Raw genomic sequence first — 23,536 nt, 5'->3', positions numbered from 1 at the left:
CCCATTTTAAAATACAAAGCTGAGCAATAATCCAGTCGTGCCTGAAAACACCCACAAGATGCTTTCACATGAAATAAAACTTGAAGTAAAAGAAGCAGCAAGAACGACCTTGCAAGCCTTCCCTGCTTTCCATTAGTGCCTCTTTTTTCCCATTGATAGACACTCTCTCCCTGACAAAAAATTGTATTACTTTGAGAAAAAAAATAAGTTACAGAATCTTAAGAATACAAACTGTCAGAGATTCCCTCACCCTCTTGAGAAACAAACCCAACAGGAATTTAATATCACATCTCAACACAAACTGCAACTGGAAGAGAAATTTCCTTTCCCTCACAATCACGTATGCCTCTTGGTGTCAGAGACCTTGGATTTAGCAATCCATCTTTTTTGAGGATTCAACTGTAGTTATTTATCCATGATTCCTGTTTTCTGAACTGGCATTATCAATGGCAGCACAGTTCTGGGACATTTTCAGTTATTTACCAATGCGAAGCCTGCCAAAGAGCAAAACATACCATTACAGCTCTACCTTAACTGCTGACTATTAAGAGAGATGCTGAATTTTAGTAACTGTCAAAAACTTTGAAACTATGGTTAGCCAGTTACCCTGTAAGCTGTACGTGCTTTTCACATCAATCTCCTTGGATTTCTGTATGACTCTGCTCATTTTAGAAACCCAGGTCCAAGCTTTGGTGATATATACAGAAGTCATCATTTTTAGCATCAACAGAAACATTTATGCCCATCAAACTAAAATGTGTTCATTCATGTTTGCAGGGTGGGCTCCATGACTAAGTTTTGCTGCAAGTTCAACTTTGCAATCAGTATGCACTTTTTCTTCTAGCTATGCTGTCATGTGTATTTGAAAATCAGGTCTTCCACTAGTGACAATAGCAGATGAGAAAATATACATACATAGCTGTAGCAATTTTACTAGTAAATAAGATGATGTTGACACGATCACACAGGCCACCAGTCAGTTTGTACCAGGCTATCAACTGCAAGAATGGAGCAACAGCACCAGGCAAGAGAGCTGTGTTCAGGAAAATTTTTTTCATCCTCTCACTCCACTTCCTAGTAAAATTAGATCATTATGACATTGCATCCTGACTCAACTGAGAAAACACACGGTACTTAGCCTTGCATTAAGAAAGGGATGCGGTGGAATCCTGGATTCAAGGTTAGCCTAAGGCAGGCTCCTATAGACACCTATACAGAGAAAAAGAGTAGGGTAGCACAGAGGACTGGGAAGCAGAGGAAAAACACACCTTATGAAATAAGTATCTCTGACATCATACACCCTCTCCCCATGTCATGAAAATTAATTTTTATTACATTTTCTCAATAGCGCTGTTAGACAGCACTGTGCTCTAAGACACAACTTTCACAGCAGCAATCCATGGCATACGCAGGAGTTCGGGCATGCTGAACTTAGAGCTGCTGTGAGTGGCAGGAGGTAGCTACGTCTGTGCACCTGAGCATATTTGTGCGTGAGAAACTACAAACATCCTTCAGTTTACTTCTCCAAAAACTGACTTCAAAAATTTCTCCCAAACTCCATTGCTTTCTAAAGCTACCAGCACACACATAAAAAATGTAATCCTAAGTGGACCATTTCTCTCTGCAGTATCTAATTGTGCTTATCAGAAGCTGAATAAAGCATTAAGCTTTTTAGATCCGTGCTGGTCCTAAAGCATATTTTTAGCACACTCAATGGATTACTCTGAGTGTTACTTCTCTCCTAAAGTAAATTCACATACGTGCTGCACTGCTTTTTCTTTTTTTTTTCTCCTTTTTTTTAGATGCAAGCCACTATATCTTTTTTTATAAAATATGATTATTTAACAAAGTATAAAATAAACCTTTCACCCAGGAACCCACACCAAGTATTTATACTGGTTGCCAAAAAGACTACTTCCACCATAGTCCTCCCTCAGAGAGGGCCAGTCAGCACTGAAAACAAAGTAACCGTGTCTTCAGCCACCCAGCCAGCTTGCAATTCAGGACCACTACAGCCTGAAATTGTGCTCTCCCTCGGATATTGCAAGGTGATCTCCTTATCTATTTCTCAGAGGAAAATTCTAAAGCATCTCTCACAAAATGATAACTTTACATCACATTGTCAGCAACCCACTAAGTAATTACCAGTAAAATTATTAAAACACCGAAGTGTGTAACTATTTCCTAACATTCTCCATCCATTGGATGGGCATTAAAAAAGCCCAAAGTATTTGAAAATAGCTTACTGCTACTACTCTTCAGGGAGATCGAGCAAATTCCTCCTTGCTAAAACTTAGTTCTAAACATAAGGCTTTGCTCCAGCTGCCCTTGTGGAAACACACACCTGCACACACCACCAATTTTTCAAGAATGGAACCATACCAGATCACGTATCACAGGGATCACCCACCAATAATCGGTGAGGAAAACTGGCATGAATTAATGCAGATGGAACTAGCAGAGGTAAAAACCACAGCGCCGCTTTGCAGAGCTCAGGTGCGGATTGCCAGATACACCTGAGCATGGAATATGGCTGGGCAGGTGTAACACTGGCCAGACAGACTATGGAAATTCTGGGATTCCTCCATTTTTCGTTTCTAATATTCCAATAATTTACTTAGGCAAGGAGTGACCTCAGATTACATTACCAGTGCTACCATATGCATTTCAGACAGTGTCTCCACAGGGGCTAAGGGTGGGTATAGAAGGGAAACAGACTTGGCTCAAATACAAACAGCTGTAGCAAACTTGAATGCATGGTTCTGTTGTGTTTACTGATTTATTATGGGCTCAATCCTTTCTTTATCTTGTAAACAGCTCATTTATCAATAACTTCCACAGCTTAAAGGGTGGTGACGATAGCAGCCATATTCCTTATTCTGCCATACAGTGGCTACTGCTTATGATTTTTTTAAAGTAAATTTCTTTTCCCCAGTAATATGGCAAAACTGAAAAGAAAATTAAAAAAAAAGGAGAAAAATGGAACTCCCAATATTTACTTGATCAAAGGTTATGAAACCCCGAACCTGATTTTGAAAACAATTTCCAAATCAGGAAGAAAACCCCCAAACATAAGAAGAACATTCCCACAAGATGGAGAGAGAAAGAAGTGGCTGATTTTTTCTTTAAAATTAATTTTACAGATATAATTACCCCCTTCTCCCCTACCACATCTGTTAATCAGTCATGGAATCCCAATTGTGGGAGGTCAAAAAGGTCAAATACACCCAGCTTTCAACTTCAAAGTGGGTATAATCGCAAAGGCTTGTGAGGAAGGACTAGATGGACAATCAGTGAATCCAGAACCTGAGCCTAAGGCTGCAGCAGAGCGTGCCCTGGCTGCTCTGACTGCCCATTCATATTCACAGCAGACAAACACGTCCCAGGGAGACTCAGAAACCAAGACTGGATAAAATATGTTTAACATCCTTAAATATGATCGAAGTGAGCGTCTAACAAACTAAAGTCTCATATAAATAATATTTAGATTATTATAAACATACACCTTGAATTCTGCCTCAACTAAGAAAAACAGCACATTTGTTCCAGTGAGTTTACATTCAATTAAAATAATTGCTATTTATATTACAACTTAAAAAACAACCACAACATTCATTAGAGACTCTTAAATTAACATTTAACATCAGTTATTTCCTAAACCATGTACTTTTTGTTTTATCCACTCTGGTAATTGATTTAATGCCTTATCTTCTATCAGAAATAGTCCTAAAACATAAGAAAATACTTTCATATTTTTAAAACCAAGCAGAGTAAGGGAGGTCATAAAAAAGGCTTCCTTCAGCTAATTTAATCTGCAAGACCAAAGTACTGGAAGCAGAGGTTTCCTTACACTCCATACTTTTTGGTTGCTGGCTGCCTGGTTTATGAGTATCAAAAAAACTCATCACAGAATGTGATGAGCTTATGACATGCCTAATGAAACAGTGAATTGCTTATTCACTCACAGGGGAGCGACACAGAAAATGTGTTTTAACCAACTCATCTCAAAAATGACAAATAAATCCAACTTCTCGCCCAAGCTGTTGGCAGCTACAATCAGAAAAACAGAAGCATCAAAGGTACCTGCAAAATAAATTAGAAACATTAACTCAGATCTCGACGAGTTAATGCTTTGCACAACATGAACTAAAAACAAATTTGAGGAACAGCTTTCTGTTGAGTAGTAGAACAATGAAATAAGAAAACAAAAAGAAGTTCCCTACAAAAACAGAACACAAAACAAACCCGAAATGGGTCAAGGCAGTCAGAAGACCCTTGAGGCAGAATATATGAAACAGATATTATGAACAGCACAGACATTGCACTTGGACATTTCCTAGCTCGTACACTGAAACAGAAATGTTGGTATGCACTACTCATCATACTTCTTTTAGAAGAAAAGATGGACTTTACACACCAGTTATTCAAGGGCTTAATATAAACCTAGCCAATACATTTTATATAAACAAATGTATCCTAGGTGCATAAAGGAAATCAAAAGCAACTGAGCGCTGGCATATTTACTGCAAATAGCCCTGCATTCCTATCTGTAAGAAGTCTGTCATGCAAGCTATCCTTGATTATCTGCTAAGAAAAGTTACCATCAGGAAACTTTGTTCATACTATTTTTGATGAAACCAATCTTTTTCACATTAGTACTGTTTCATCAAGCCACTTAGTCACCTTCCCGCTTAGTTATTTCTCCTACTTCATCAAAACCGAAAAGCTGAACTGGACCAGTTGCATTTAAATCAGCGCACAGATCAATAAACATCTGGTAGCCTTTTCTCCAGTTGAATGCTTTAATTCCGCAACATTCATCAGAAACTTGGACCCTTGAAAAGAGGATTACCAGTAGAAGACAAAGACAAAGGCATAATTGTATCAGCCTCGGGATTTCTGGGAGTCCACCTGCCACACCTGAGCAGACATTCATAAAGAAACTGCATCACTCTCTTGCTTTTATTTAGAAGTATATAGGTAGCTGGAGAGAGGGTACATCTACCATGTCTATGATAGGGGAGATACAGGCAGAGCAGAAAATTGTTACATGACAACTGTTATTTGTCCCCGTGACTCCTAAACATTCAAGAAAAACACTTCAGGAGTTTTCAGGGTATGAAGGTAAGTTTCAGAAAGCATAAGAAAAAAATCATTAGCGTACTAGTCAAGAAAAAATTACAGACACAAATCTGAGTAGACTGCTGCTAAAATTCAGTAGTCAATTTAAAGGGGTTTTTCCATTCTTATTTTTGACATTTTATCTTGCTCAAAATAAACATGCAAAACCACTTAAGATGTACATTCATTCTCTCTGAAACCATTTCCTCCTTGAGATTTTATCTCAGTAGAAATATGCTTACTGGCTGAAAGAGTAAAAGATTAAGCAACACAGAAGTCCAGGAGGGAAGAGGGCATCCAAGCCTGTTTATGAAGTTGCAAACAGATGCCACTGAAATGAAAAATAAGCAACGTTAGTGATAAAAAGAGTCAAACCAGTTTTGTTTTACTGGCTGCTGATTTAGGGAGAAAAGTGGTCACCCAGGGGCAAACACTTCTTTTGATATTATTAACCAAAGCACCGTAACATGCAGATACACACAAATACTTGAGCAGTCAATAAAAAGCACTTAAGAAACAAACTGAAGCAGCTCAGAAGGAAAATACAAATATAGGAGCAGGAGGCAGCTGGTGTTTAGAATTAAATACACGAAACACTGTTTCAAGAAGTCATAAATAACCTTCATAAGCAAACCCGCAGCTTTGTTTACAAAGGAACTGTTTCCTACCCTCCCCACCCTCAAGTACAGAGGTGACCCACAAACATAGAAGTGGAGATAAAACAGTAGTGCAAAGCGCTTGTCCAAATAATGACCAACTAAAAAGGTGGGGAAGCTGCAAAGTAATTTTTTAAGAGCTAGACTGACCAGCAAGGACACAATGGTGTTTTAGAAAATTCATTAAAGGCTACTGTGTGTGCTAAAGATTGAACTCAGATTCCACTGCTTTCAAGTAGAAAAAAGTTTCCGCATGGCAGCAAACACCAGTAGAGTACACGTTGAAGACAGACATAGCTAGTTCCAGGATTAAGGTTAAAAAAAAGACACAACAGCTTTGGGTGTAAATAGGGTATTTCACCAATAATTCCAAATTTTTTTTTATGCAATATTGCTCAAACCCCTGAGAAGTGTTGCCTTACAAAGACAAGTACCCAGAAGTGCAGCACTGGTCCCAAGTGACAGGTAGCTCGTTAGTGGCTTATGTTACACAGGATTTTCGAAGTCTGAACTATGGCTCCTGACAGAACTGTAACATGCTTGGCTTGTATATATCCGCCTCGTAATCTGACACAAAAAATACAGCACATGAGAAGAAACACATTTGTATACTATAACTTAACTATATGAACTGGCTTCCCTGTCATTCATGTGCCCGTGAGATCCGTTTCCTCTTTGCTACAGGAAAAGCCTGAATATGTTCCCACATATAAATCATGTAGTGCTGCTCCATATGATGAGCTAAAAAACCCCAACTAGAGCGGTACCCAAAAGATCCAATATGTTTGAGCTTCAACAGGAGTTAAACCATCAGTTATGCTGCAGTAAATCGAAAGTGCTTTCCTATTAAGAAGTAGAAATGAAAGAGAAGGCAGTAGAAGTTATAGTATTTATTTTTCTTCTCTATAACATACCAAAAATATTAGCTTAATTTCTTGGAAATTGTGGGATGGATGAGCTTAGTTACTCATTATAAACAAACACAACTTGTGGTATGAAAATAAAATTACTGTAAGTAAAAAACCACCCAAATAATTTCTCAGGAAATGGAAGAACAGTGAAAAAACCCAACAAATTTTGCTTGACCCAAAAGAACAGATTTTTATCTTGGCTACAAATGTAAATCTCTGTTCTATTTACCAGTTCAGTAGACCATTGCTGCTTTATCCCATCTCCCTCCTTCACTCTTACTTGGATACAGAAAGGCACAAGCACATCCTTCGGACTGAGACTTGTCTTTTCACTCTCTTGTTGTCATAACATTAAGAACAGCTATCACACACATGAAAACATTTTCACTGTTAGTACTGTCAGGCTGCCAAGAAAGACTGCATAATCTCTTTCCTTGGAAGTTTTCATGACCTGACAGAACAAAGCCCTGGGCAACCCCACCTGAATTCAGTGGTGAGCCTGTTTTCTGCCAGCATTTGTCCCAGGTGACTTTGTAAGGCCCTCTCTGAATAACTCTATGAATGTGCAGCACTTCACTCCTTCAGAAAGTCTCTCTACGTATCTCCAGAACAGCACAGCAGCAGTTGTGTTGGCTACAATTCCTGGATGACGAGCACCAGTACTCTACTGTCATTTAGCTTTTCTTCCCAATTGTGTTTCTACATGCACCTATTATTTCTTAAATTCTGTAAGCTCTTTGGAGTTTCCTTTTGTTCTGCATTTGCATGCCTAGCACTTGGGAGTCCTGGATTTGTGGCTAAAGCTTCCAGAAAATACAGGAATAGAAATAAAATCAGAGCTAAAGTAAAATAAAGAAAATGACTGACTATAAGACTCAGGTTTAAGGACTACCTAAAAAGTAAGATACACTTGAGTGACAATACACTTAGTTTCTTAGTAGTTAGGAAAAACAGATGGAGAGACTAAAACGTTATGCAAATGACCAAATAGATATGGCAGGTCTATATATCCTTCCCCTGTTATTGTAATGCACTTCTGATGGTAAGGGAATGTGGAAGGGAAAAAAAAAATCAAAACTGTTTAATTTTTAAGAGACTGCCTAGATTTATACTGCTGAGAGGAAGGAAAGGTATCATTTCAAATCACCATTCTTCAGATGGTATACTCAACAAGAGAAACGACCATCAGATTGTACTGGAGAGAGAACGGAAGAATATTTTTGCTAAACTGAGTATCTATTTAATGCAGATATACTCTTAGCCACTAGTTATTCTTTGCCAAAACAAACACAGCCATAAACACACTACCTTTCAAAATCATTTGAGTCACACCTTTAACCTAACACGCCAAGATGGAAAAAGCAGTGAGAGCTACCCGCATCACTTTCCAGTTACCTATTTCTCACTGGCAGACTGTTCTTTTTACTACTTTTCTCCTAAGATAAAAGCTGTTTGCAGTTCTGCAGGTGAGTCACGGACATTGGCCCGTTGTGGTAACAAACACCACAGAACCGAAGGAGCAGGAGTTGGGAGAGAACAGACATCCGGCACAAGAAGAAATAACTTTATTGGCATATACATCGAAGAAGCTGAAGTTCAAAGCATTGAAGTTTAAAAAACCTAAACCCCAACAACCTTTCAGTTAATTCTCATTCACTGCATTGGATTGTTCATCAAAATTAATAATATGGCATATGCTTTAACACTGTGCACTAGCTGACAAGCAAATCGGAACACCTGATGAACGTGTCAGACCCCTGTGCTTGGAAGTGACAACATAAATGCCAGTAACTGAGGTTTGGTGGGTATTTTCTTCCTGTCTAAATTTTAAAGAGGAAAACAAACACCTGGAGCAGGAGGAACATGCAATCTGACAAATACTCCCACCTCCAATTCCCAGGTTACTTACTAGGTCACTTCGAGGTGCTTCCTGATAGTCTGCTGAAAAGCAGGACATTGAACTTCTTGTGCCATTGCTCTCACTGGCTTGCCGTGGATGTTGTGCATATTGCCTGTATGTAGCACTCTTCGGGGTCCAGCGAAACAGGTTGATTGACTCACGAACACAACGCTCAATATCAATCTCTGATCAGGGATTTAAAGAAAAAACAAGTAATGTAATTGTGAAAAATCAATAAAGCCAATTAACCTAGCTATGACATTGCTAAAAATATATAGAGATATCTATCTATACCTCTGTCTGTTCCCCACGTGCCTTAAAAGGCATGTAGTTTTCAAAAACATTTTCTCATTCAAAAAAACCCACTTTGAAATTTTTTATGAAAAACTAGCAAAGACGTTTTGAGCATTAATTTTATCCCTAGTTCTGTATGGAAATACAGCAAGCTATTTAAGAGAAGCATAACAGAACTTTAACCAATGCAAAGACAGGAACATAACTGAAGCCTCGTCATTGTAAGGCATCTTCATTAAGTGTCTTTGCAAGTCAGACTATTGACTCTTAAGTGTAAGTACATGCAATACATCAAAAGTACATTTCATGCAATGTATAGACATCAGAATTTTTGGATCAACTGTCTTATTTGTCAGTTAAATACTGCTGTGAGCTAGACTGAAAGCTTTCAGTTGTTGAACTTTGTGTGGCCTGCCATTTTGACAAAGCTACATGTTATTGGTTTGCTGGAAAACAGGAGTTCTCAACACTAATTTGTGCTTGATGGCAAACACAATGGATTTGGGTTTAGAGTGCAGAGAGAGAGTCCAAAACCCAACCAGACATTCACAGGGAAACACGCTGGCTGAAGGAGTGACGTGCAGTGTGTGACAAAATACTACACATCTTGGGAGGAAAGCAGACTCCCATCAAGTGGAAAGCATCCTAAAATAAAACGTGGTCAAATAAAAATTACCAAAACATAATGAAAAACATATGCAAAATAAAAAAAAAAGTAAACCTATCACAAATATTTTTGTGATGCAAAGCATCCCACATGTATCTGTCTTGTAACAAGATGTAACACAGAAATCATTCACTTGTCTATCACTATAAAAAGACTGGTTAGTTTTGAGTCTCCTGTCTGAAGTCTCATGAAAAGAAAAACTATTCTAGCTTACATTTTATAACAAACTTAGTGTATGTAGTTCATCAGACAAACAACAGGTTTATTAGCACTTTTCTTGTGTCTGTCCCAAACATCTTGGATGATTCATTGTAGCACTCAAAATTTAGAAGACTGAAGCATCAGCCTCTATGAAAAAAATAGAGGCACTGTAACCAAGCTTTATCTGTATATCTCAAAGGGATTTAATGCATTGCCATCAATCAGGGAGTTACTCCAGAAATCTCAGTCATTTAGCAGGGTGGTGAGCAAAAGAAGCTGAAATTGAAGATTGGGGCAGAATATTCCAGTTGGATGAGATTATTAACTTTGTTTAAAATCTGAATGAATGATGCGATCTATTAATCTCCCATCCAAAAAGCTGTCTGTATTCAGGTAGGATACAACCTACAGCATATGCTTTAATAGCACTGAAGACAGCATGCTTACGTGCTATCTTTATCCTGAAATTCTGAAAATCTGGGACTAAAGCTGTGGTTTACCCAATTTTAATTCTAGCTCTAAAACCTTTTTGTGGATATGAAAGTAGATCACAATTTTCCTTAACCATATCAGGTTCCCTCACTACTTGGGAAAATAGCTGCCAGAGATAAATGGACAACGAGGTGTCTCAACAGTAACTAACAATTTTTCATTCTGTGATGAAAACATATTAGATTATTCATTTTGAATAATAATTATAATGGTATTTAGTATTTAGGATCATTCCCAAGGAAAATCCATGCAACTGGAAAATTTTACAGAATTTCTAAATTCAGGTAAAGACAGCAGATGCCTTTCACTAGTTATTATTCCTAGAACACACTCTGAAGCAAGGTCATTACAGTCACACTTTCTCTACATTTCTGAAGACTCATTTATAAAAAGTTGAGAACTTCAGTTCAAAACCATAGTATACTTATGGGTTTTGTTTTTTTTCTGTAAAGAGACTGCTATAACTGTGAGTTATAGCCCTATTTCCTAAGATTCTTAACTAAGGAAATTTTAGCAGTACTTTGGTAATAAATGAGATGAAAGCAAAATTTAGCCAGTATAAAAAAAATCTGAACAGCAATAATTAATAGCATGAGAAACATTTGGTTGTGAGAGGCCATAATAGCCTACAAATATCTGAAATTGAAAACAGAGAACTGGGGGATGGAATAGGAATGCTCTGGGCAGTAGAAAGTTATGAAAAAGCTGAAAGCAGAAATTGAGATTGACAGAGTTAATCGTTGAGACAGACTATCAAAATATTTTTCCTAGAAACAAGGTCTGTAATTCCAAAAGGAATCCATTTAGAGAAGTGGGAAATACAGCAATGCATTTCCCTAAAAACAATAACCAGTTCTCACACATTAGGGTGTAAGTAAAAAATTTAGGAGTCTGTTGTTCTGTGATTCTTGGCTATTTGGTTCCTCATTTCTTCTAAGCAGCATTCCAGGAGGACAGTGGCCATGGCTGAAAGTGAAATTCCATGGAACAAGAAGGAATTTTAAATGGTTGAGAGGGAGGCCGTCAAAAGCCTAACACCAGTTTACAGTCTGCTGATTAAATAATCTGCTTCTAAGTAATGAAAAATAAAAATGTAACAAGTAGATTGTGGTTTCCACAAATAATAATAATAAAAAAGTATGCACATAGGTACATGTATGTATACGTATGGGAACGGTCAACATTTATCACCTACAAGGGAGACAAGACTACTGGTAGTAAAAGAATTTACCTGCATTCTTTTTTAAAAAACAATTAGTTTCAGGATACTGGAGATTAAGACAACATTAAATTGGTGTAAATATTTACAGAATATTTATTAGTCACATTGCATGAACAAGCTTCACACTTGGGTAACCTTCAAGCCCATCTTGACCCTTTGTTTGAAATTTTGCTTTAAGAAAAATCACTTCCCATCAGTAACTAAAATGCAATGCAATCTTTTGCAGCCTTGCTGGATAAGATCTTTCCTCCTCCTTTTGGCTAATAAGTAAGCATCTACTGTACTGCTTCAATTCCGATTTCTTCCCATGCCCTTTCAAATATATGCCAAATGAGTCAGTCTCCAATTAAATGTCCATCTTTTGTTATCACACCAAGACTGCATTCACACAGTGTTAATCTGCCTATATTCTTCCTGCTCCTAAGTAACTGTATTACAAGCCAGAAGACACTTAAGTTTACACATTATTAAAAACCTACTGTTGGTATATCAGAAGTGTAAGTATATCAGACAGTGCCTAGATTCTTGAGGACTATGAACAAACGAGAGCACCTCACCAGGATGCCAGATTACTTGTCACGGGCAAGCAACGTAGACGAACATCCTTCTGAGAGCAGGCTCTGCATAAATCTCAAGGCATTAGCAAGAAGTGAACAGAAACATTTAGAAAGGACAGGGAGGGCCTGCTCACTCATGGAGATGTACCTATAACATCTCTGTGCTCTCCAAGGTCCCAGCACTGGGGTGCTTTGTAGTTTAAAAAGCACGTGCCTTCCGTTTTTATTCGTACAAATTACTTTGCTGAAAAATCCAGAATGAAAATACACTGATATAACATGCTGTCATTAACATGAAGTGAGTACTGAAAAAATTTAAGCCTAACTTTAAACATAGTATAAATACTAGAAAAATAAGCTTCAAAATCTAGTACGCCTTCAAGCAGTCTGGGTTTCAAGAAGTACAGAGCACCTGCATTTCTAAAAGCCAAAGCTGGCACCCAAGTACTTAGGAACTAAAAATCACACGGTTTCACTTTAAAAAGATTGGGTTTAGGAGTTCTGGCTCAACTGAGCTCAAGTATTTCACAGTCAAGCAGCAATCAAACCTTACAGGAAACAATTCTATGCCACCAGCTAATTACTCCATTACTTGGCATCAAGAGCCTTTTCTTGAGATTTCTAGATATGCAAATAATAGGGGAACTGAAAAAGGTGGGGATGGGGAAGTAAACCAAAAGAGATCTAGCAGCAATATCCTGGTTTTGCCATAGCCTCATCCCAATATTAAGCCTATTGAAATATTCTTCTCCTACTCTCAACTAAACGTCCTGGTTACTCTAAGATGTTACTCATTTTGCTCTGTTCATGCTAAATTATCACTCCCTACCACACTGCTGCCTCCCTCTCTCAACAGCCTCAACTGAAAAGGATGGCTCAGCCTAACATAGCTGCTTTTAAAGCTACATATATATTTAATGTTTATTATTATAGATATGGGAGAGAAGTAGACCGCACTTGAAACAGATTTTAGAAAGAAAGCATCAGTTTAAAGGCAATACACCTGTGACAAAAGCACATAGAATTTTTTATTTTTACAGCAAAACCGGACACGCATATGTTGTTCACAGCAAGTAAAAGCAAGTAATGGAGAAAAACATAACACAAACGGTTCTTTCTTAATGAAAATGTACACAGACCAAGTCTTTGTGTGCAGTTAATCAATTCCAGAGCCCTTTCCTTGGGTAACAGGACACCAGTTAAGAAATTTGGCCAAAATAAACTGCTTCTGCATTTTGGAAACAGCCCAAAATTATGGGCTTGGTTTGACCTCTCCATCACAAATACTTTATTACTACCCTGCCAGGCAACATCAGGTTTCAGCACACAGCCACATAAATAGGCCAGAAAACCTCTCTGCTACAAAAGCAGGGAAACTGAATAGGTCAGTCAGTTCGATCTCATGATTCCTGCTCTCAGAAGAAATAGAAGTGAAAGGCCATAAACCTTTTCTTTTCCGATGACATACCAAAAATACACTAAACTTAGATATTTAAAAGGACAAATCTAGGAAGAGAAGTGACATGTCTATCCAACATCTCTGCATCTATTACTGCCAGAAGGTTACTATAAACAAAAATGTCAATGCAAAATTGTTGTTCTTATATAATGTATTTCGTACGTTATAGGATAGTTATGTTATTTCATTATTTTGTGGATAGTAATTTGCTCTTACACACATAAGCATCATTTTCAGTGCATCTTGCAACCAAATTTCAAAGGCAACATAAGTATCAGCCCTTAATTTTAAAACGCTTCACCTAATATGATAGAATTCCTTTTTTTTTTCTACATGGATGCAAGGTGTGCATCTTTCAAGAGCTGCCAGGAGGACAAGTGCTGTCAATCAAGGAGCCATCATATTTTTTACATAATACAGCAGGCGTACAGAAGTTGCACTCATCTAGAAAAAAAGATCGGATGCAGAAGCAAAGTAACAAACTATAGTACTATGTCTTCAGAGAGACTGCATGTTGCATGGCTGTAATAAGGATCAATAATTTCAACGCTGCATTGAAAGGCTACCTTGTCCGGCAGCATATTACTCTACAACTCTTTCAGTATCCTGGAAAAAAAATTTCTCCAGACAGCTCTCCACAGTCAGTGTTCACTACCTCTGGACGATATTGCCATTTTCAGTGTACATGAGACAGTTGTCTTGCTGTTGGAAAGGAAAGACAACAATTTAAACTATTCTTGAGCCTGAATGCCCACAAACAGCGGTAAGTGTATCAAAAATGAAACGGTCCAGGCCCTTGCTTGGTGGAAGCACATCAACCATCTGCATCAGGGTTCAGAAACACTGGGAAAAGAAGGACTCTTTTTTTTATGTAACGAAATCACATGCACTGTTCAAAGAGCAGAAAAAGAACTTGTCAGTCTCTTGTCTTAATCCATAAAGGAGATGTCTGAGGACTGGTAAATTCAGACCGTGTCCAAAGAGTTCTGTAGCACAGGGTGTTATGAAGATAATAATTCAAGTAGATATGACATATCTATGTGAGATGCTGACACTTCTGCTGAGACCAACAACAGGTACGTTTGCAGCCTGTGTATAAACAAAAGAAGCTAAGGAGAGTTATTGAAAGTACAACTACTACAGTACCTGCAGTTATGCAGCCATCTGGACCAGTTCATGCAACACTTACCAAAGTACTGAGCAATAGAGAGAAGCAGCAGTAAACACAGACTTATGCAGTCTGAAGTCTCAGGGAATAAAAAACCAAACATGAATCCTTACTCATGATTGTAAAAATTGCTCTGACTCAGCAGTTTAGTGAAAAGGTTTCGTAAAGAATGCCTTCCAGTACAGAAATGTGATGTTGTCCTGCACTGATAAAGATGAGCAGGGAAGACAGACTGATGAATGACTGTACAAAGAGTAAAGGTTTACTCTAAGTGAACCACCAAATGCCACATGCTATGTCTTACTGAGAAAGACGACCAAAACAGATTACATAAAGACTGTAATGTCAGCAAAGCTCTGACAGGAAAGCGTGTTTTACACAGTTTTGAGGTGTGCCATGGCTGTTTAACAGCAGACATTTCTACACAGTAAAAAAATGTTAAAGACATCTGATCCGGCCCTAACATCAGATTAGGATACTAGCCAACAACAGAAGGACATGAATTCACACTGTATAATGGAAATAGTCAGAGGGAGGCTGCTATGCAAAACCCAAGAGATAAACAAGAATAAGAGGAAATAAAGCAGATCAGCAGAAGAATGAACATTATTTCATAGGTAGATGATAACCATCTACAGAAGATGCACAAAAGGGCAGGTTTACAGAACTGCAGGGATCAGCTTAGAGGACAAACTTGTTCGATATAAATGGAGATGAAGAACTTATGGCACCAATACAACATCCAACAACATTCAATTTTTGAAGGAAAAACATTGTGTTGGCTTTTCTGTCTTGTATGGTTTGTTAAAATCTTTCTAAAACTGACTCAACAGACATTAAGCAATCTCAAATACTAAACTTACCTCTTTTATCCTACATCTGTGTTTCACAGAAGTAATATGCAAATTCTGAAGCTCAGTATGCATCAGTAAAAATCTTGCTGTCTAAGTTTCTAGATGGGTGGTAGATATGAGCCACTGCAGCTGTTTCCCAGACATAACAGGTACAAAATTGTAAAAAACCTCTACAATCAGAAACTCTGACTAGACCAAGTGCTTATAAAACTGATCAATCTCTAAAGAGCCGTAAGTAGACGACCTTTGTATTAGCAGAGCTCTCCTCTCGTTAGCCTTCAGGACAGTTTTAAGGAAATAATATGAAGTAACTTAGAACTTCTGTTTTTGAAAAGACAAAAATTCAAGTAACCTTGAAAAGGAGTACCTGTTGCCATGAAAAAAGGATCAAAGCCTCTAATTTGATATATTGGTTCCTAAACCAATAATGGAAAAAACTTTGGTTAAAGATTAATACGGATAAGATATCTCGATCTGCCTAAAGAGCATCCTCAACAGTGTAACATCCACAAACTACCACAGAGCAAGAAACATATTATTCAAGACTGAAACATTGTTAATTTCCCACAAATATGGCAACTGTATACAGGAAGGATAATAACCATCTTGCTTAGGTACCCGTGCTTAAAACTGCTTTCATTCCTAAAAAACCACTCTTGTCATTTGGAACTACAGTATGTAACTTACTGAGATGCAAAACTTTCAGCGTTTACCACTAATCAAGTCTATGTTAGTGTTTTACAGTGCAAAACTAGTAGCTTTAAGTACCTAACATCAGGCCAACCTTGTCAATATCAACTTCTAAATGATTTAAAGTTTGCTGCATAATTAACCTACTTGGAATTCAAGGAAAGAGTTCCCCTATTCTGTGAAAAAGCTTTCTAACTCCCCCCAGTTTGAATTTACACATGAAAGTATTTAAGAAGTACATTCCTAAATATCAAATTTTTATAACAAAAAAAAAAAAAAGACCACCCCAAAAGACCATCTTTAAGACATTTTCAGGTTTGTGTTGTTTCAAGGTTACATTCCCAGCAGACAAGTTTGTGGTTCAGTCACCTTACATGACTGCTGAATTTGTTTCCCTAGAACTATGCTATGGTTTAAGTGAGTGAAAAAAAAGGGGAAAAAAGGGGGTTTTTGTTTTGGGTTTTGGGCTGGTTTTTTTTTTTTGTTTGTTTGTTTTTTTGTTTTGTGTTGTTTTTGGTTTTTTTTTTAAAGCATAAGGATTGAAGAACCAGCAAGAGATTATCTAGTTCCTTGCCTTGCTGTGAAGCCAAATGATATGACTAGACTATCTCCTTATCTCCTACAAATGCTTGTCTAGTTGTATAGACTTCTTAAATTTTTGCAGTGACAGGTTTCACCTGACACACCCCTGATGGGTACTTAGCCCATTTATCACCATTTTCAGAATACAGACAACATTCTTCACATACAATGCGATCTTTTCCCAATTGGGATACCTGCCCTTCCTGAACAAGTTTTGCCCTTCAACGCTAACAATCCAGTCTTGAAATTTATTCCAAGCTTGCAATATCAACAAAGTCTTAGCTTTAGGTACAAACTCTAGTTCTCCATGTTTAATTTTGGTCTTTCTGTTGATTTCTACTAAAATCCAGCTCTTAGTATATTAAAAACAAAGAAGTTTGGATAGACAGAATCAAATGCCTCACGCAGATTTATAAAGGCAAGAGTTTTAAGTTCTTTGAATATGGGAATATAGACCAAGGGAACTGACAGCTATCCCAAAGTATGACACTGCTGAGAATTCACTTAAACAGACCTTGTTTCTCAGTTCTTACTTTAGCAGAAAGATTTTTCTAGCTCTCAGCTTATACCACCATTCCAATTCTGTATTTAAGTAGTTATGTGTATCTCTATTAACACTGGATATACACACCCCCAAAATATATCTACTATCAGAGATGTGCTGCTAATATACATTTTAATCAAGGAATTTTAACACTGCAGTATCTGTGCAGCTCATTTTAAAATCCTCCTCAATTAACAATTGGACAACTAAAGACTATTGGGAAGACCATTTATACCTGTACAGGCAAACACATTCAGCATAATAGAGACACCCTATTAGGCACCTTGCTCTGTCAGCAACATTTTCCATAATTGTAAAAGGAAAAAAAAATCTAGTGAACTCTCTTGCTTTCTAAGCACTAGTCTAATCCTGAACCAGTTGTGCTCATAATTTTAATGAAGGGGAAAAAAAAAAAAGGAAATATTTTCCCAAGACACCTTTGTAAAGAGAAAAAATAATAATTTGCCAAATCTAGAAGCAAAGCTCAGATAAGAGTGGCCTGAATTTTGTCTTTCCATGCCTAAAAATGCTAGTATGTTTGATGGTCTACCTTCACGTACTTTGATTTGTTTCCCAGGGTGTCCCGATTTCAGCTGGGATAGAATTAGTTTTCTTTCTAGTAACTGATATTGTGTTATGTTTTGGATTTAGTATGAGAAGAATGTTGATAACACACTGATGCTTTCAGTTGTTGCTAAGTAATGTTTAGACTAAGTCAAGGATTTTTCAGCTTCTCTTGCCCAGCCAGCAAGAAGGCTGGAGGGGCACAAGAAGTTGGGAGGGGACACAGCCAGGACAGCTGACCCAAACTGGCCAGAGGGGTATTCCACACCATGCGGCATCACATCTAGTACAGAAACTGGGGGGAGCTGGCCTGGGGGAGATCGCTGCTCAGGAACTAACTGGGCATTGCTCAGCAAGTGGTAAGCAATTGCATTGTGCATCACTTGTTTTGTACATTCCAATCCTTTTTATTATTATTATTGTCATTTTATTATTATCATCATCGTTATTATTGTCTTCCTTTCTGTTCTATTAAACTGTTCTTATCTCAACCTGCAACTCTTGACACCCCCTGCCCCCCGATTCTCTCCCCCCTCCCTCTGGTTGGGGTGAGTGAGTGAGCAGCTGCGTGGTGCTTAGTTGCCGGCTGGGGTTAAACCATGACAAAGGGTAAAGCTGCACAAAATCCTACATGACTAATAGCTGGATTATTCTATTTTCTGAAGTCCCCTTTTGCTACGAAGGGTACATACAGGCTCTCTCAAGAAACAGAAGGCATAAGCTGCTCCTCAAACTGATTTTAAGATGGACTAGTAAAGTTCTACTGAGGAACTCGCTTTTCACCCTTCTTATGAAATACCATCTCTTGAGACAGACAGTCCTTTGCTAAAGGATATACATTTGATTTTCTTTTGCCAGTGACAACTACAGACTAGCAGGAACACTAATGTGAATAAAATAAAGGATTTTGGTATTTTTTCCTTAGCGTCTCACCCACCACAGCATTTCTCTTTAGTCTCAAGAAGGTAAAATCTATAAATAGAACCGCATTTTGTTCATGTCACTGCAAGAGGAAAACGTGAATAATTAAAGAATTCACAGCTTCAGGTAAAATGACATCAATCTTGGAGTTTGACACTACTGAACAGCCTTGGTGAGCAGGTGTGCCCTAACAAATTGCTCTGCTTCTGTACCAAAGCCAGCTCCCAACCCACAGTTGGCTGTAAGCCATGAAAAAAAGCCCCAAACCCAAACACACACACACACACACACACAAACAAAACATGACTCACTGGCAGCTATGCACATTTTCTACTTCATAAATGCCATTATTTAGCAATGTAATCTTCAGGAATTGCATTATAAAATAAACCTGCCAACTGCATATAAAAAAGCCATCTAACAGAGCAAAGATGAAGAATACAATCAGAAAAAGATGTTTCCATAAATACCAGTCAGACCTACACCTTTCAAGAAAAGGAAACTACAGATGTGATTTCCTTTTTGCTTCTGATGTCTTTTGCTATTTCCAATCGAATTTTTTAATGTTATAGTTATAGCACCATTATCAAGCACATCATGTGACAGATACCAAATTACTGTTTTTCTTCATATACACTGTAATTTGAAAAAGCAGTCCAGCTTCACTAACTCCATAATAAATCACCTTCCAGTGTCATCTTCCATGGGGGGAGCTATAACAAAACCACGTGTCAAAATTTCATAGGTAAACTTATGAAAAAAGTTTCCTCTTAAAAGAGCTATTACAACTTCTATTCCTTAGAGCCTTAATCTAAGCAATAGGAAATTTTCAAAACTGTACAATAAAAAGTCAAACCTAATCAAAACACTATAGTGCCTTTGTTTTTCTACTGCTCACTGGCACCCAGAAGACCCCACTGTATCTCTTCCAGTCTCTTCAGAGTTGGTGTTTTGATCTCAGAGTTCACATTTTTATTCAAGAAGAGGTGAAACAAATGGGAACACTCACAAACTCAGTGTGGGCTTGGTGGCCAACTGCCATTTCTTCCTCCTACCAAATCTTACTTAACTAAATGCTGAACCGCCAGAAATTCTGGCATAGTAAAAGTTTATGAATCACAGATGTGGACAGACAAAGGATTTGCAGGAAGAAAAAACAACAGAAAGTAAAATGGTAGCTACTTAGGGTCAGATATGTATCTAAAGTAGAGTTCTCCGATAAGTTCTCTCTAATTCTGCTGCTGTCAGCAGAAACACATCATTCAAAACTGCACCATACGATCTTAGTGCAGAATTTTTTTTTTAATCGTTAGTTCATTCTCAGCTGGAAGTAATCCTTCTAAGCATTTATATGGCTTTCACCATCTTGGGATTCAGCATTTTGGCACGTCACTACAATGGCAACAGATAGAATTGTTTCTCGCACATTAGAGAAATTCTGGTCCTTGGAGAATCATTTATTGTTGTCCTTTGATTATAGCTAGATGTTCGACTATACGTTGCATCTTCAAGCTACATGCCTGTGTCTCACAAAGTAGAATCCTTTACATTTTCCACTTCAACCATTTTACTGTAGCTCCTCATCGCACTGGATTGCTTTTCCGCAGCCAGTCTTTCCGGACTTTCTAGCTGAGGCCAAGGTTCTTCCTTTGGCAGCACTGACTGACCTGGAGTCAGCAAAAAGACACCTTCCTAAGGTGCACAGCATTGAAAGAATGAATGCTCCTCTTGCTCCAAAATTACAGAAGATGAGCTTATTGTGTAAACTAACCTAAAAGGCTTATTTCAAAGCATGTTTTATCTTATTTCTAGGCTTAGTGCTTCCCTATTCTCTAATAGCACCCATCACGATAATTTTGTTAGTTGCCTTATCCCTTCTCAAGGCCATAATTAATCTATGTCAGGGATTATATTGGCACGGATCTCTGGAGGAAGATCTGTTTGCCAGGCCCAGTACTGCACCCATTCTAGGAGGGAGTAAGTTGGCCTACAGGATCCTTCAATTATTTGCAAACAACTGTACTTATCTGGATGCTTTCTTCTGGGCTTGTTCCCTAACAAGAGGCGCTGGTGACTTTGTACTATTTGTACAGTGGGTAATGTACTTGGTAATCAAGTCAAGCTACAATAATTATAATTTTAGAGTTGCATAACGTACATTATCACACAAACTTTCAGCGATGCTAAGGTCTAAGCTATAAGCAAAACTGCAAGTTTTAAGGTAAAGTTACTTATACAGTTGGCCCTCAATGCATGAAAGAGCCTTCTGGGTTGTAAATTTGCTGATACATAAGATGCAGACGTATCCAACCTGGCTTAGTACAAGTCAGTACTGGTCTGAAAGCAGAGTCCTGCCTCTGTTGTTGGTAACTCAGGAATCACATCATAGTAGAGCTACCCTTACCATCCTCATTTTCCTGCCACATTCTCCTGCTACACGTCAGACTTAGATAAAGGAAAACCAAAAGGTAATGCATACGTGTTTGCTCTCTCTGCATCACCCAAATAAGATGAAATTTACTAAATCTCAAAACTACACATAAAGAATTAGCAATGACTCCAGGGCTGGTTTTGTTTGTCTGTCTCAGATCATACCTCCTAAATTTTTTCTGGTATTTATATTGCTTGAATAAAGTTTAAAGTTAACAGAGCTCCTTAAAAACAAGTTAAAAAAAAATGAAAGAACAAATGAAAGAGAATTATAAAAACCACCTTGTGGTAGTAATTTCCTAACCAATCTATATAAGTTTATATATAAGCACTTGCTTATATGTCCCCTTTATACAGCCCCACAAGGAATGAACTAGGACATTTGTTCCTACAGCAAAGAGATTTTCCAGTATTCTTAATTAACCAATTATTTTGTCAAATACTTCAAATACATTTCCTAATATGCTAGAAAACTGTTACAACTACATAAAAACAAATTACAATTTCCAATAGAGCTCCCCAAAATAGCAAGTAATGGTCAATTATATTTAATTTACAGATAAAAATATGGCCAAAGCTTTGAGGCAAGCATTGGAAAGGGGTTTCAGAATCAAGTAATCAATAATGGCACTGTATCCCTTCTTTTTCCTCAAATCATTGATTTTTTTTTTTAAACAGTAATTTTAACTGTGTTATATGCAGTGAACTGGAAATAAAGCAGTGGTTTGTTGTTTTAACTTTAAATATACATTTTTAGAAATAGGTGCTGTAAAAACAAGAAATCTTAAAAAAGTGTTCCACAAAGTTGCAAGATTGTAGTAAAATAGCTTTATCAGTCTGGAAAGCAACTTGCTTTCACTGGCAGCCTGAGATAAGCCATTCCAGTGGACATAAAGCTTAAAAAACACCGGAGTTTCAGACTGTTGAGCAACAATTGATTTTAGATTGAAATTATTGCAGATGTTTTGAACGACATAATCTCTTCCTCAGGGTGACCCAGTTTCAGGTGAAGGTTGTTTGTAAATTACTTTCAGAAAATTCTCAGGCATGGCACAGGATTTATATTAACCAAAGTAACAGAAGTCCTGTTTGGAAGACACACGTGACGAAAAGCACAAGCAGTCAATACTTCTTAATCAGAAATAAGACTCAGGTCAGAAAGAGAAGGCACGAAGCTATGATAATTACATGTTCAAAGAAGTTACTGATTACAGAATTCTCAGCTAGACCAGTAACATTTAAGTCACACCAGGATTGTCTCCCATCCTCATTCTTTTTTCCCTTAGTAGTCAGTTTATGTTATGCTTTGGATTAATCTCACAATATTAAATCGTGCCACTGTTGACATGCAAAATATCGCAGACATCAACACTAAAAAAAACAAACCATCAAAACAAAAACCAAAATCAAACTTTTCAGAAACACTGTTCTACCAAAACATTTCCTACCAGAGTATCAAAGGTGTCATAAACTATAATCAGCAGAAAGCATGTACACAATAACACCACAGATTTTAGTGATTTGATTTTATTATATTAACAGATATGTATTATGAGAACTAATGTGTTACACATGACCTGGGCAAAAAGTACTTCAACTGTCAGTAAATCAGCTAGTTCAAGATAAATGGGAATATATAACTTGGAACCACTCAAGAAAAAAAAAAAAAAGGAAGAAATGACCTTAGGCAAGAAAATAAGTTAAATATTAATGAATCTATATTTAACTAAGACATACAGCTAATAGATGGGGGAGGAGTGAAAGGGGAGAGAGACAATCTTTTAGTTTAGCACTCACCTTTCAGTCCATCTTAAGATATCCAGTTAAATCTAATCTGAGCATTTGAAATGACAAAGCATATAGACGGAAAATGAAAAAACCCACACCATAAGGAATGGCCTAATTAAGTTTCTTATAAATTGAAAAATACAGCAGCAATTGCATTGTACATACTAAGCTGAAAAGTAGCACAAAAGCAAAATTTTGAAATCTGGACACATGTTCAAGGGTATACAGCGATAGACAGAATTTGTGACAATAACATTTAGAGAAATCACAGAGCTTCATCCATGACAGCTCACTCAACTTCTGAGAGACTGATTTATGCAACTATGAACTTAGCCTCAGCCTGCTTGCTGCCATATCCTAGACTAATGCTAACCTCTGTAAACTCTGTAGCTGTGGAGACTGCCACACTCAACAAGACCTTTTAAGCTTAACTGCTCTTCCAAACTTGATTCTCTCATTCATTCAGTTCTTCTGAAAGAATTACTTCTGTTTAAATGAATTATGAACTACTGAAT

At 37.5% G+C, this 23,536-nt stretch overlaps 1 protein-coding gene across 1 annotated transcript in view; it reads right to left on the bottom strand.

The window, feature by feature from the left end:
- Positions 1-23,536, bottom strand: part of TBCK (TBC1 domain containing kinase) — a 147,996-nt gene that overhangs the window by 61,205 nt on the left and 63,255 nt on the right. Inside the window, exon 24 of the mRNA XM_049815463.1 lies at positions 8,598-8,773. Within this exon, the coding sequence (XP_049671420.1) occupies positions 8,598-8,773 (176 nt within the window). The remainder of the gene's footprint in view (positions 1-8,597; positions 8,774-23,536) is intronic.

This window comes from Accipiter gentilis, chromosome 12 (assembly GCF_929443795.1).
Source record: "Accipiter gentilis chromosome 12, bAccGen1.1, whole genome shotgun sequence".
Classification (NCBI taxonomy): Eukaryota; Metazoa; Chordata; class Aves; order Accipitriformes; family Accipitridae; genus Astur; species Astur gentilis.
The sequence above is the reverse complement of the archived record's forward strand: the minus strand, read 5'-3'. Positions and strand labels throughout refer to the sequence as shown.